This window comes from Prionailurus bengalensis, chromosome X (genome assembly GCF_016509475.1).
Source record: "Prionailurus bengalensis isolate Pbe53 chromosome X, Fcat_Pben_1.1_paternal_pri, whole genome shotgun sequence".
Lineage (NCBI taxonomy): Eukaryota > Metazoa > Chordata > Mammalia > Carnivora > Felidae > Prionailurus > Prionailurus bengalensis.
This window is the reverse complement of record NC_057361.1, coordinates 27,133,820-27,149,272: the sequence shown is the minus strand read 5'-3', so window position 1 is coordinate 27,149,272 and position 15,453 is coordinate 27,133,820. Positions and strand designations below refer to the sequence as shown.

Below are 15,453 nucleotides of genomic sequence, written 5' to 3'. Positions count from 1 at the left end.
AAAAACTGAAATCTGAAAATGTCTTTGATCTCATTATCTCCTCCGTAATTACGCTATATTTAAGCCTTGCGTCTACTTCTTTGATGCTTAAGTGTTAATCAGCTGTTGGTTACTCGTTAATTCTCAAGGATCCATTAACTACCAATAGGATTCCCAAAAACGTTAGTCAAAAACAATAGACTAAGACAAAAGAAACGCCATTCCTGGGATCCTTCACTTATCTAGTATACGGGGGAATGACAACCTCCCTAACCTTTGCACGAAAGATTTAGAGGTGGCATTTTTGATGCCCGTTGGAGCAGTAGTTCGTTTGTGTCTGCCAATGAGCAGAGTGTGAAAAAAATCTCATTTTCACATGACCAAGAAAGCACATCTCTTTTTTGTTTGGCCCTGGTTTGATGAAAAGGGCTCTCGGAGGCCGTACGGTGAAACCGGGGCTCTGGGGGGTGCCTCGGCGGCTCAGTCGGTTCAGCGTCCCACTCCTGATTTCGGCTCAGGTCATGATCTCACGGTTGTGAGATCAAGCCCCGCTCTGACTGCGTGGAGGCTGCTTGGGATTCTCTCTCTCCCTCTCTCTGCCCCTCCCCGCCTCGTGCGCACGCGCGCGCGCTCTCTCAAAATAAACAAACGTTTAAAAATCTATTTTAAAAATGGGGTCATGCATTGCTGCTTTAGTCACCCAGCTTTCGAGGCTCAAAAGATCCGACCAGAGAGGACACATCGTGTTCATTGCTCCTCATTATATCTGATGAGAGGACATCATTTCTCTCCTCTTCCCCCCAGGTGGCCGTTGAGGACCGCATCAGGCAGCTGCACGAAGCCCACCGGGACTTTGGCCCCGCGTCCCAGCACTTCCTTTCCAGTAAGTCGCTGTCACCTTTCATCGTGTAATGTCTTCCTTGCATCTTGGTAGCAAAGAATGAAGAGCTGAATTACCATCGTCTCTGCCAAGCGCACTGGAGGCATAAATCATCCTGAAATACACCTCGGTGGGAAAATTCAGAGGGTTAGGAGAGGAGGACCGATTAGATCATTTTGCCCAGGCTTCAGCTAACGCATAATTGTTTCCTGCAATGTGTGCTCAAGTGCTAACTTCGGTAATATTTTTGAGTCTTTAGTTCTGCTTATAGCAGTTCACTTCATAAGCTGGTAATTACGATGCTATATAATTATGATAGGATAATTCAATATGTGTTACTAGGAATCTATAATTCTTTAGCTCTACATAATTCATTAAATACTTCCTGCCTCAAAGTCAGAAGCGCTGCCTATCATGTTTCCTTTCCCTAACCAGTCTTATTGCTCATTTATCCTTGACCGCTATTCATTCTTCTTATTTTAGTTTTCCTATTTTGTATCAATTGTGTGTGTATCATTAGTCATACTATTCATATGTATTGTTGATAAATATTGTACGTTTTACAACATACTAAGAGGAACAGCCTTAGTTAACTGAGGGTTTAATATCAATAGGTTTAACATCCTATTAATATAACTTTACATATTAACGTTGCCAACCTCCTGTTTTCCTCTGATTCATGTTATTAATTTCTCCCACCCTTTCTTTGATTACAAAAATGTGTGTTTTGAGGGGTTTTTTTTTTTCTCTTTCAAAACCCGTGTTTCTACCACATGGAGTCAAGATCTGTTAACACTTTGACATATTTCTTGTTCGTACATGAGGATGTATAAGGGCTTAATCACCACTTTCAGGCAATTACTTTCTGCCTGGCAATGTTACGAATATGAACTAATTTAATCCTCGTGCCACCCCATACGGTAGATGCCGTGATTCCACCCATTTTAAAGATGGGGAAGTTGAGGCACACAGTCCCACAGAGACTGACAGAGCCACGTTCTGGTCCTTTCCTTTCCTTTCCGTTTCATTTTCCATAGGTTCGGAAAAAGATCTCTGCTCACGTCTTCAAGTGTGTGAGCGGATGCTTCCGTGTGTCTCTCGCCTTGGTGACTGCCATTCTCTTCGATGTCATTGAGATTAAATGCAGTAACATATCTGTAGATGACTCATAAGCCATAAACGAAAATATTACTATTATGAATATTCATTACTCCTCAAACACCATGTGCATTGATTCACCCTGTCTTCTCTCTCTGCCTGCCCCACCCAAATTCCCGTGTCTTCCCCATTAAAACCTCTTCTCAGAAAATGATATGTTATTTAACCCAGGTGATAGGTAGAGTTTAATGTGTACTTCTCCCGGGTTATTTGCATTTTAATAGGGTGAAAAGCCATTAGCCTGAGGAATGAGTCTCTGTTGGTAGAACGCCATCCATAATCTCTGAGCTGTGAGGGGAGAACTGGGAGGGGCCAGGTGGAACATTCCAGCACCTTTTTATACAATATCACACCAGTGCCCACGTCCACAAAGGTCGGGCTGGTGGCCACAGATGCTCATAAAGACACCCATTTCCCTGCCTCAGTGGAGCCAGCCCCGCAAGCCACCAATTTCTTACTCGTGTGGAATGTCAGTATATGCTTAGAAGCTCTGCCTAGGGATAGCAAACATTAGCACTTCGGTTTAAGGGATATTTGAGAAATAGGACAGTGGGACTAAAGACTCAGTGAGGACTGTTTCTTTGTGTCGTCCTCTTTCATTTTTATTTTATTTTATTTTTTGAACCCCTGACCCTGAGATCAAGACCTGAGGTGAGATCAAGAGTTGGACACTTAATGGACCGAGCCACCCAGGCGCGCCCCTGTCCATTTTTTTTTTTAAGTTATAGAGGTAATATATGCCCCCTCTAGGAAATTTTAGAAAGCCGAGAGTACAAACAGGAAAAAAAAATTACCCTTCACCTCACCCCTTGGAGATAACCACTATAAAAAGTGAGCTTTCTATACTTTAGATACTTTTCTTTTTTTTTCTTTTTTTTTTTCACATTTATTTATTTTTGAGCCAGAGAGAGAGCATGAACAGGGGAGGGTCAGAGAAAGAGGGAGACACGGAATCTGAAACAGGCTCCAGGCTCTGAGCTGTCAGCACAGAGCCCGACGCGGGGCTCGAGCCCACGGACCGCGAGATCATGACCTGAGCCGAAGTCGGACGCTTAACCGACTGAGCCACCCAGGCGCCCCGTAGATACTTTTCTTTTTAAACCAAACAGGGATAAAAACACATGAACATTTTGTGACCTGCTTTAATATATATAAATATATATATTATATACTATATATATAAAGTATTATATATGTATATATGTATATATATAGTATTATATATATATATAGTATATAGTATTTTATATATGTATATATATATAATATATACTATAATAAAAATATTTATGTGTGCTTAAATATTCCTCTACACAATCATTTTTTAAATGGCTGGGCAGTATTCTCTTGTCTGGCTCTACCAGATTTACCAAGGCAATTCTTAATTACTCATCAGGAAAGTTATTTCAGATTTTTCACTATGCTCTCCAACACTGTGAGTAACATCCTTTATACACCTTTGGAAATATCTCCTATTCTTTCTACAAGATAAATTCCTAAAAACAGAACTGCTCTGTAAAAGGCTGTTTACATTTGTAAGGCTTTTGATATGGGCTGCCACACTGACCTCTAGAAATCTGCTCGAGAAATTGGGTGCCCCGTCAAAACCGTATTTGAGGCAGGGCCCTCACCCAAGTCACTTATTGGCCGTTAAATTGTGTTCGCTGAAAGCACAACCATTTTTCCCCTAAAACAAATAAAAATATGTTTGAAAAAAAATACCACTAAGGTCATAGTAAATGAATTTGACTTGATAGATGTCTAACTGGCTTCCAAGTTACTAGGAATAATAATAATACCAAGTCTTTGAGACTTAGAAATTACAAAGAGAAATGAAGATGAGCCACTAATTGTGCTCGCCGTCTCTCTCTTATTCTCCCTGTCCATTTCTCTCCTCCCTTCATCTGTCTCTCTCTCTCTCTCTCTCTCACACACACACACACACACACACACACGCGCGCGCGCGCGCATTCCCCTTTGAAAATTACATTACCAGCGGTCTTTTTTTTTTATCAGTAGAGAGAGGCAGGTTTTTACTAAAGAAAAGTATTCAGTGTTTCTTCTTGGTATCCCAATCTCTACTTGTTAAAGAAGTTGTTTCTTTTATCTTAGATCTGAGAGAAATGAGAAGAGAAAAACATTGTAAAATCTGACCCTTATCCATTGCTAGACACTAGCTTGCCTTTAATTCCAGCTTTAATATTCTACCACTTTTTTAAAAAAAGATCTTAGGTAATCTGTACACCTGATGTGGGGCTCGAACTCATGACCCCAAGATCACGAGTTGCATGTTCCACCAACTGAGCCAGCCAGGAGCCCCAATATTCTACCACTTTTAATTGACTTTGGCAACTTAAACCAAGAAAAGGGAGAAATTCTACTACCTTGATTTTTAAAAATCATATAAATTTATACATAGAATTTATTATATTTGTATATAATTTTTAATCACACTGTTGGCATTTATACATATATTAGCGTCCACGTCCTCATATGTCAATATCAAGAAAGTACTCTAGTATTTATTGACATAGTACTCTGAAAATTGTCCATCCTTTATCTTCAAGAATTTAAAACCTTAAAAAAAAAAAAAGAACTTAAGCTCTTTGTTTGTGTCAATTTTCTCAGTTCTCTGAGCTTCTATTCTAAATTTCACATAACCAAGGATAACTATATATTTGAATAAAGGTAGAAATTTTTCTGTAACAGTGAAAAGAACTTAGAGTTGCCTTACGATTTTACCAGTTCTACGAAATCTTACCGTTTGCGACCACACGGATGGAGCTAGAGAGTATTATGCTAAGAGAAATAAGTCAGTCGGAGAAAGACACATACCATATGATTTCACCCAGATGTGGAGTTTAAGAAACAAAACAAACAAGCGAAGGGGAAAAAAAGAGAGAGATGCAAATCAAGAAACAGACTCTTAACTATAGAGAACAAACATGGTTACCAGAGGGGAGGTGCGGGGGATGGGGGGTGCGGAGAAGGGGGCGCTGGGTTACATAGGTGATGAGGATTAAGGAGGGCACTTGGGATGAGGAGAGATGTATGGAAGTGCCAAATCCCTATATTGTACACCTGAAACTAATATTAAGCTGTATGTTAACTAACTGGGATTTTAAAACTTAAACAAAATATTTTACCAGTCGTAGAATTCCCCAGAGTAGGATTTTCCAAGCCACGTTCCTCAGAACATTAATGTTCTGTATGATGTTAGTAACTCTTCCTTGAAAAAATAGTTTTGTGGTCCATAAGATTGGAAACACTAGCTTATAAAGATGAGAAAGTTTCTTTTTTGTTGGAATTGTTGCGGCCTTTAATATACATCGAAACGCTAAGAGGAGGGAAAAGTCAGTAGCTCTTCTCCCTACTTACGTGACTACGGAAGCCTTTTTCAGGCATACCAATTAATTTCTCGCTAAACATGTCATGGAACATAGTATAGGAATCTTTGCCCTAAAGTGGTATTCGCCAAATGGTTTAATAATGAGAACTTTCTGCTGAAGGTAGTAAGAACACCGTCCAATTAAAAAGAAAATGAGTTATTTATAAGGCAAAAGGGTCAACTTTCTCTTTCCTGAGGTTTCTGGCTCCCGCCCCCACCCCAGGAGTCCCATATGCTGTAGAATTTCCTAACTGGAGAGAGGCTAAGGGAGACTCTATCTGAGTTGTTTTCTTAGTACTCATTAGTGAATGCTGAAATCAGTTTAATGACTTGCAACCAACAATTTTTTAATGGAATGGAAGAGATTGGAAAATATCAGAGTACATTGCCCAAGCAAGGTTAAGTATTGTTTCGACACTTCGCTTTCGGTTAAGGGTGGGGGGTACGTGAGTGCACGCGTGCATACGTGCGCGCTACAACAAAATGTAAAATACTTTCCTTCTGTGGGTTGCAGTCAAAAGAAGTGTAAAAGACACTGAAAGACGCCACCCCTACCCTTCTTTTTACCGATCACAGCATAGGTGCAGAAAGGTGAAATGACATTACCAAGGTCACGCACACGGTTATAATAGATGTGGGACTGGACCCCAGTGTCTGGACTCACAAGCCACATCTCACGCTGCCTTAACCATTTACAACACTCAGGCCAGCGCTTGCCTGGTTTTTCTGATACTGCCACAGATTTCTCTCTTCTGTTTCTCTTGCTCTGGGCCGCGCTAAGTTGATTTACAGAGCCTGAATTTTTCTCCGGATGCCTCGGGGCCGGGTGTTGTCTCCCTCGGGATGTGGGTTAAGACTCTGGCATTAAGCTGACTAGGTTCAAGTGCTGATCAGATACTCAGTCTCTTTATCCTCATCTGTAAAATGGGGCTAATAGTAACGTTTCGTCACATGTAAGACATGGTCCCTCCCACCAAGTTATAAAAGCCCTGAAATCAGAGTGCGTCTAACGTCCAGTGAAGTTTTGGATTCAGTGAAGTACGGTAATATTATCTTACAGGGTTATAGTGAGGATCAAATCATATATATACACACGTGTATATATTTATATATATATACACGTGTGTATATATTTATATATATATACATGCGTATATATTTATATATATATACATGCATATATATTTATATACACACGTATATATTTATATATATACACGTATATATATACATATATACATATCAAATCATATATACATATATAAATATACATATATATTTATATATATTATAAATACGTATATATATTTTTATATATTTTTATATATTTATGTTTATTTATATATACTTATATGTTTATTTATATATATTTATATATATCCACTGCAGATGGGCTTTGCCTCCTTGGAGCTGCAGGCAGAGGACATGGGCTTAGGTGATCGGGGGACACCTGCAATATATATATATATATATTTTTTTTTTTTTAATATATGTTGATATATACATATCAAATCGTATATATACATATATATAAATATACATATATATTTTTATATATTATATATACGTATATATATTTTTATATATTTATATATATTTATTTATATATATTTATATGTTTATTCATATATATATTTATATATATCCACTGCAGATGGGCTTTGCCTCCTTGGAGCTGCAGGCAGAGGACATGGGCTTAGGTGATCGGGGGACACCTGCAATATATATATGTATATATATTTATGTATATATATATTTATATATATATTGATATATACATATCAAATCGTATATATACGTATATATATAAATATACATACATATGATTTATTTATATATAAATCATATATATGTATATATATACGTAAATCGTATATATATATAAATTGTATATATATGTAAATTTATATATATAAATCATATATATATGTAAAATATATAGAGTAGCACGTAGCACATAGTGATGTATAAGTGATTGGTATTAGCGTTAGCTTTAGCATTAGCATAGTGTCTTTGTGACTATCAATTTAACAGTAAAACTTCTCATCTGCCTGTTAGAGTCAAACTAGACATGAAAGTGTCATTCATTGTCCTGTTTTTAATTGTGTGTAACTCGTTTCTCTCCTTCCTGAAGGTATTTTTCATGGATCTAAGGGCAGTGTTTTCTGTATTATAAGAGCTCAATAGTCATTTGTGTAACTAATGAATGGATGAATAATCAACGGGTAGACCCTAATCTCTGCAAGGACAGGATGGTTTTATATTCTCCAGCATCTAACATGGTATCTGTACTTGGTAGATGTTCAATAAAATCATTTACAGAGTGGATTATGTTTTATACCCAAAAGAAGACGAGGCAAATTTGCTCCTGGCACTAATACACAGTGGCATGAGATTTAGCATAGTGACTGTCACATAGTAGACACTCAATAAATAACGTGACCTTTCATGTTGCCTCTGAGCAACGACTAATAGCATTGAGAACTTGACATGGTCCTTTTTATAAAAGCCTCCTGTGCCCTGTAATATATTACGAGATAAAGCGCACTTCTAAATTACGGCACGATCGTAGCTATATTAGAAAATAAAATAGAAACAACAGAAGAGGATACATAAAGACAAGACTGAAAAGAAAATACATCAAAATGCAAAGAGCTATTGTGTTTTTCTTTCTTTTTACCTTTGCAGATGTTTTCATAATAAGCATGTATTACTTTGCTCACGGAAAAAAAAAACCAATAATGGTAAAGATTTTTATTCTCTAGCTTTTAACCCACTGACCTCTCGCAGTATTAAACTCTCTTGATGGCTATGGAACTCCACAAGACGGATTTCCTTTTTACTATTTGGTCTGAATTTAAACACCGTGTGCTTCATTGAGTGATCTTCTTGTTCTCAGATGGTGAGGCACTGTAAAAACGAAGAATTGATCACTTATTTCTTCTAGGCTTCATCATCTGAAGTTTCTTTTTTTTTTTTTTAATTTTTTTAATGTTTTTTTTTTTAATTTTTGAGACAGAGAGAGACAGAGAATGAACGGGGGGAGGGTCAGAGAGAGAGGGAGACACAGAATCCAAAACAGGCTCCAGGCTCCGAGCAGTCAGCACAGAGCCCGACGCGGGGCTTGAACTCACAGACCGCGAGATCATGACCTGAGCCGAAGTCGGACGCTTAACCGACTGCGCCACCCAGGCGCCCCATCTGAAGTTTCTTAATCAAATCCCTGGTCAACTCTTATCTCGTTAAAGCACCCCAAGCCGTGACCGTTTCCCCTTGCTACGTAGGACTGAGAAGTCTGTTTCCATCCTGACAGGCGCCAAACTTTCATCCCTGTACCTGCCCCCTCCCCCACCATCCCACTGCCCGCCTTCTCCTAGTCACACGCTTCGTAAAGAAGGTGGGGGAAAATGCGTTAAGCACATCTAATAATTGCTGATATTTCACTCAACACTGCTACCATTGTCCTCCGGGGATGGATGAATTTGAAATACGAGTGGGCCAATAATTTAAAGCTACAGATAGGCTTAAAGAAGCCATCATGATAAAAGTCAGGAAGAAGCTGGCAGCCTGAGTTTGAGACGATTTTCAGCCCAAAGCTCCGTGTCAGGGAAAAATCTCAGGGCCAAATAATTTGGGCCAATTTCTTCAGTCGTCACATGCTGTCGTGAGTGTTGGGAGTTCGGGACAGATGCCTTCTAACTTGGCAGTGATGCTGGTGACACCTCCATGAGTTCAAAGGTAGCCTTTCAGGGGCGCCTGGGTGGCGCATTTGGTTAGGCGGCCGACTTCAGCCAGGTCACGATCTCACGGTCCGTGAGTTCGAGCCCCGCATCGGGCTCTGGGCTGACGGCTCGGAGCCTGGAGCCTGTTTCCGATTCTGTGTCTCCCTCTCTCTCTGCCCCTCCCCCGTTCATGCTCTGTCTCTCTCTGTCCCAAAAATAAATAAACGTTGAAAAAAAAAATTTTTTTTAAAAAAAAGGTAGCCTTTCAGATGTCCATGAAAAGCACAGTGATGATAATTAAGCTCTTTTCCTCAAAATCTTTTTCTCTGGGCCCCGAAGGGGGCACCAGCAGCCTCAGCTTCTCCCAGACTTGATGATGCTACCCATGCAAAATGTGACTGTGGAGTTCAATGGCTTCATCTCCACCCGGCGCACCCCCACGTACACCCGGGAGTAAGTCTAGTGGCAGGGCAGAGATGAAGCAAATATTTGTCTTCTTTCTTATTTTGTCTTCCTCATCACAACGGACGTCTCTGGGCCTCATGGGGACCTAGGGCACCGGGACCAGCCCCACAGTCCTAAATCAGTTTCGTGACACGTGGGCACTATTTCAGGGGAATGCCGGCTCTGAAAGGTATATTTTTACACTCCCTGGAAAATGAAGGCGTTTGTGAGTTTGGCCTAGGGTACCGTTTTGTCATCTGTCCCCAAGTACAAAGCTTTGCAACACAGAAATGGTGGAATCCCATCCCTGTGGGCAAAAATCATTACTTTCATTTTTCCATTTGGATGTTTTCCATTTTCAGAGCGCACCCAGCACGGGATCACAAAATACTTGGTGGCGAGAACTTTGAGGTGAGGACAGAGGCATTTTGTTCTTTTGTGGACTGGCATAAACTGCACCTGCTTTAAAACCCATTCTCTTGAATTTTGCAGTATACTTTCAGATCTCAGCAAGAGCGACCCTGTTGATTGCAGTCCACTGCAGAGGGGCTTTGCCTCCTTGGAGCTGCAGGCAGAGGACGTGGGCTTAGGTGATCGGGGGACCCCTGCAAACATTAGGAAGGACAGGGAATGGCAGTCACCACGAACAGTGTTTGCGTCTCTCTCCGTGCGCTTTGCCGCTGTGGACTCCGCACGACCACGGCGTTGTGGCTTCTCTCTCCTTTCTGCCATGTCCTTACTCACGGTTTCTCCGGCCTTATGACTTCTGTTTTCTTCTTTAAGTCCTCTCCCTTTTCGTTTAACTCCCCACCTTCCCACCCTCTTAACTCTTCTATGTATGTTACAATCAAACTCGCCAAGAAAGAGAGTCTGATTTGGTCAGGTGTTTACTGTCTATTTATATCGAAACCAGGCTTTCTTGACCCGGGCACTCCGGACAACTCCTCGTTGTGGGGACTGTGCTGTACGTGGTAGGGTGTTTAGCAACATCCCTGCCCTCTCCCTGCTATGCAACAGTAATACCCACTCTCTCGGTTGTGACCACCAATAATGCCTCCGGATGTTGTCGCATGCCCTCCGAAAGGCAAAGTTGTCCCTTCCACTCCCGTATCCCTAACTCCTGGACAGTGGGTAGCCATAGCAGTTGAGTCACATGGGACACCAAGTAGAATGGCCTCCGACTGAGGAATCACTTGAAACTACTTTTCTACAACTCCCACGTCTGACGCAGCGAGGAGGAGTGTCCTCAGCAGACAACTTTCAGCCGTCTGTCCTTTTGGGAATTGCTTCAGCCGTCTCCCCCAAGGTCACACCCCTTCCACGGGCAGGTCCTGACGGAGGCAGGAGTGTAATGACCTGGCCGTTTGGGCCCAACTCGGGAGAACTCTAGCGTTCTACTTCAGGAACTCCAGTGAGGTTAATGGAGACTCATTGGGCCTGAATCCTAGCTTGCCTTTTCCCGGTTGCCATTCGTGGTTCCTTTCTTCTCCCTTCCTCAGGCGTTGAGCTCAAGGGCACACCATACTAAATATCCCGCTCTCTAAACTTTGTCTTAGAGGCTGTTTCCTAGGGAACCCCATCTGTTAGAGGACAACGTGACTGACAGGAATTTCAAAGTATATGAAGAAAAGGCATTACGATAGGCTCATTCTGGCCACTGGGTGATTTGATTTATGCTTGCCTTCCCTTATGAGGTTGATGATTTTGTCCAGTGTATGTAGTGATGATCATTATTTCAGATGCCCGACCTCATGACCTCCATTAATGGGTAAGGACTTCAAGAACAGCATAAGATTACATCAGCCTCTTGCCTTACACCTTAAGTTCGGCAGCATGCATACCAATGACAGACAAGAGTTAGAATGAAGGATAGTCGATAAAATAGATCATAAAAGGAAATGGGTTGGAGTGTGAGCGCCAGAAGGGTAAAGGGCAGGAGTTCCTTTTTTTTTTTTTTAACATCAGGCATCCAACATCTTGCAGAGAAGTGCAGGATATGGCTTGATTGAATGAATAACTGGGCACTCTAAAGATTATTCCCTCTCTCATACAATAGGAAAGAACTGAGTCTAGAGCCTGGTCTAATGTCCTGAAGAAATGAGGAGCTTCACTTTATTTTCAGCCAGCTGAGAATTGATTCATTGTGTCATTCACCTAGTCTCTTCAATGACTAGTATAGGTCAAACTCTGTTCTCGATACTGGGGAAACAGTAGTAGATAAAAGAAAAACTCTCTCTCACGGAGGTTAAACTTTAATAGGAGAAAGCAGTCAGGTCATGAGAAGTTTAATTAAGAAGAATAAGGGGCGCGTGGGTGGCTCAGTCCATTGAGCTTCCAAATTTGATTTCGACTCCGGTCACGATCTCATAGTTTGTGGGTTCGAGCCCCACTCGTGTTCTCTCTCTCTCTCTCTCTCTCTCTCTCTCTCAAAATAAATAAATAAATAAACTTTTTAAAAAGAAAAATAAAGCAAGCTAGAGGTCATAGAGGAAGGGAACTTTTTTTAAGTGAGGGAAGGGCAGAGAGAATCCCAAGCAGGCTCTGCGCAGAGCCTGACAGGGGGCTCAGTCTCACACGCTGTGAGATCATGACATGAGCTGAAATTAAGAGTCGGACGCCCGACCAACTGAGCCACCCAGGCACCCTGGGGAGGGGAACTCTTTAAATGTGGTGGTCATGGGGGTGGCATTTGGATAGAGAAGCGAGGAAACAAACCAGGCACATACTGGGGTGGGGAGGGAGACAAAACAGGGTTCCAGGCAGCGGAAACAGTAAATGTAAAGACGCTGATGTGAGAGCAAGCGTGGTGGGGTTTCAGGAACACCAAGGGGTGTAGTAAGACTGAAGCTGGGGAGAGGTGGGGACTGCAAGTTCTAACCCTCTAATGAAGAGGTTGGATCACCAGAGGCCCATCCTCTGGTGCCTTCCAAAAGTCACCTCATTAACGTAACAAGAGATACCTTCATTGCTCTCCACCCGGGAAATTCCAAGGGAGCCAATGTAGATCTCACAAATCGCAATATCACAACTCGAGTTAATGCACATTGTCTCTGAAGCTACATGCAAATCCAAGGTAGAGAATGTTTCATCCGAGAGGAATCTAGCAAACAATGCTTCTGATTGCTTGGCCCCTGATTGCTTTCACTTAGCAAGGTTCACAAGACGTATTCTGATATGATGAATATCCCCCTTTCCAATTTTACATGTGGCCTCCTTATAGCCCTTTTGTCCAGAAAGGGATTTCTTATGTATGTATAATGAATATAAATATAGGTTTTAGAGAGTGCTAATGTTTTAATGAGCTAGAAATAGGCAGACAAGAGAGAATAATTGAAGGATTAGTCAACATGGGGACAATTTGACTTGGAAAGAGAAAATCTGAGCAGGAAATGTCTAGGAAAAATTTAGAGGAGGAATAGAATGGAATGAGCTCGTTTAATGGTGTGAGTTAAGGACAGGGGTATTTATTCTCAAAAGGTAAAAAGCGAGAGCTTCTATTGCAGACCTTGACCGAGGCCAGCTAGCAAGGGAGAGGGACTGATTCCTCTAACGTGAACCAGCCACATGTTTATTTATTTAGTTATGAAAAAAAAAAAAAAGATAGTAAGTTTGGTCACATGAAATTTAAAACTCAGAACCAAAAATAGAAATTAAAACGAAAATGTCTTGTTCTGTGTCTTTCTAAAAATACTTAGCTATTTGTTTTGAATTCCTAAACAATTACTAGCGTAAAATGACACACGGTTGACTTTCATGGGTGACACCAGCATCAGAATGGCAAAAGGATTTGTCTCCTCTCACGCTGTACTCCTCTGAGAACCGCATAAAATTTTTTGAAGGGGAAGAAAAAGGCCGGAAAGGGGTGGGGGGGGAGAGGGATTATTTGCTGGAGCTGTTGCCCAGGCCCACGCTTTAGCGGTCAACAGTCACTTTCGCTCTAGGACCACAGGCTCTCATTGGCCCGGTTCCCCTAGGATTCTTCACACTGGCGGGAAAGTTGGTTCATGGGATAAATACCCTGATGACTCGCGACGCTAATGATGCTGCTGCTGCTGCTGATAATGATGATGATGATAGGGATAGGGATAGGAATCCAAAAAAATGGAGCCCTTTTGGCCCTTCGCACGAAGGAAGCGTTTTCTGTGGGCTCACCTCTGTGATATTCACAACAAACCTCTAGAATGAAGAGTATTACTGTCTCTCTTTCATAGCAGAGAAAACAGACTGGACAAGTTTAATAACACATTCCCTTTTAGACTCGGAACCCTTACAGGTTATCAGCTTCAGAGAAGGGGTTCCAGGAACTAGGGAGTGGCAACCACCTGTGTCTACGGCAAAGACTAAAGTGGGTAACCTGCATTCATCTTGGGGTGATGGTGGAGGATGTGGCTACTGACCCGGGGAGACCTCCGCTTGGGAATCTTTTTGTCCTCTTTTCATCTCTTTGATGTTCTTTTACCTCCCTCTCTCCCCCCCGCCACCCCTCCTTCTCTTTCTCCCCCTCCCGCTGCCCCTCCCTTCCTCCTATATGAGAATAGAAAGTGTCTCTTCTCGTGTTTATAGGTCTACGGGTCAACTGCGGTTCAGATGATCTAGATAAAGTTCGACTGGGAAGTTTGGCTGCGGGCTGCAGGTTGAAGGTTGTCTGGGTTTAGCTCCAGGCTGCTAGTTCCATTCGGCTTGTTTCTCTATATGTCGGGTGTGGAGACCCACCGAAGGATCAGAGGCCACCTGGGGCACGTACTCCTGGCAGATCCCCAGAGCACAAGAGCACAAGCCTGTGTTCATAGCATGTCTGCTAACGCCCCATTGGCCAAAGCAAGTCACATGGCTAAGCCCAAGGTCAAGGGGCCGGGAAGCTTGCCATGAAGCTATGGCTGAAGCACCGATGGTTAATTGATTCACAACGCAGGAAAGCGTTAGGATCAAAACGGAATCTCTCCCCCTTCCTTTTGGCTTTAATTTTTATCATATCCTTAGCTCTTTCTCCCTTTTGCTTTCTAAATGGATGTGCATCTCATCTACAGTCATTTGGTTTTTAATATCCGAGCTGCTCCCTACTGGCTTTGGTTTCAAATTGTACATTCCTTGAAATTTCCCTGGTGCCTAATACAATACCCTTCACACAGAGAGCATTCAGCAAATGGTGTTGACTGCCTGCCGTCTTTTAAAAGCACATCTGGAGAGACACTAAAGGCACCTGGCAATATCGCAGTGACTCGTTAGTAACCTGGCTTAACCCAGATGGCCTGGAGACCGTAGGCACCTTTACCCCGGGGGGAAAGTTCTGTGGTAACACAGTCGGGCACTTCTGTTCAGAAGTAGTCAGAAATCCCATGAGCGGAACTCAGCCGTGACCCTATTGATATAAACACCTGTCCTCCTGTAGCTGGCCTTAGGTTTCTTTCTTTCTCACTGGCCTGATAATGACAGTGAGGTTCTTGGAGTTTCATGTAAGTCAGTCGGAAGGAGCCTTTCTTTCAGGAGCAACGCTACCAAGTATTGGTTATGAGATTTTGTAGGACTGTGAAGCCAGCAACCCTTGGGTATGTTTGTCTTTGCAACTCAGGCGCCTCGGCAAGTAGTTTAGTAGGAACTCCTGACTCCCCAGATCACGTGTAAGCCTGATACTCTAAATGACGTGGCAGTCTGCCGGCAAAGCCCATGGCGTGGTATTCGGTTCGCCGTGTGCTTTGGTCTCCGAGCTCGGTGTTACCTGCCTGACAGCTCATAGAATATTTACAGGTTGTTATTCGTGAGGAATTTTAGTTAGCCGTAAAGATTTTCACAGCTATGGCAGACATTAGAGGTCTCATTCATCACTCTGGTGACCTTCCCCTCTGGAATGTAGCCCATCTGTCTCTGCTGTTGAAATCTTTATG

General features: G+C 42.1%; 1 protein-coding gene across 8 annotated transcripts in view; it reads left to right on the top strand.

The window, feature by feature from the left end:
• DMD (dystrophin) overlaps positions 1-15,453 on the top strand; it is a 2,018,590-nt gene that overhangs the window by 1,788,254 nt on the left and 214,883 nt on the right. For all 8 annotated transcript variants that reach the window (XM_043570319.1, XM_043570321.1, XM_043570317.1 and 5 more), the window contains one exon: positions 784-862. In XM_043570319.1, the coding sequence (XP_043426254.1) occupies positions 784-862 (79 nt within the window). The remainder of the gene's footprint in view (positions 1-783; positions 863-15,453) is intronic.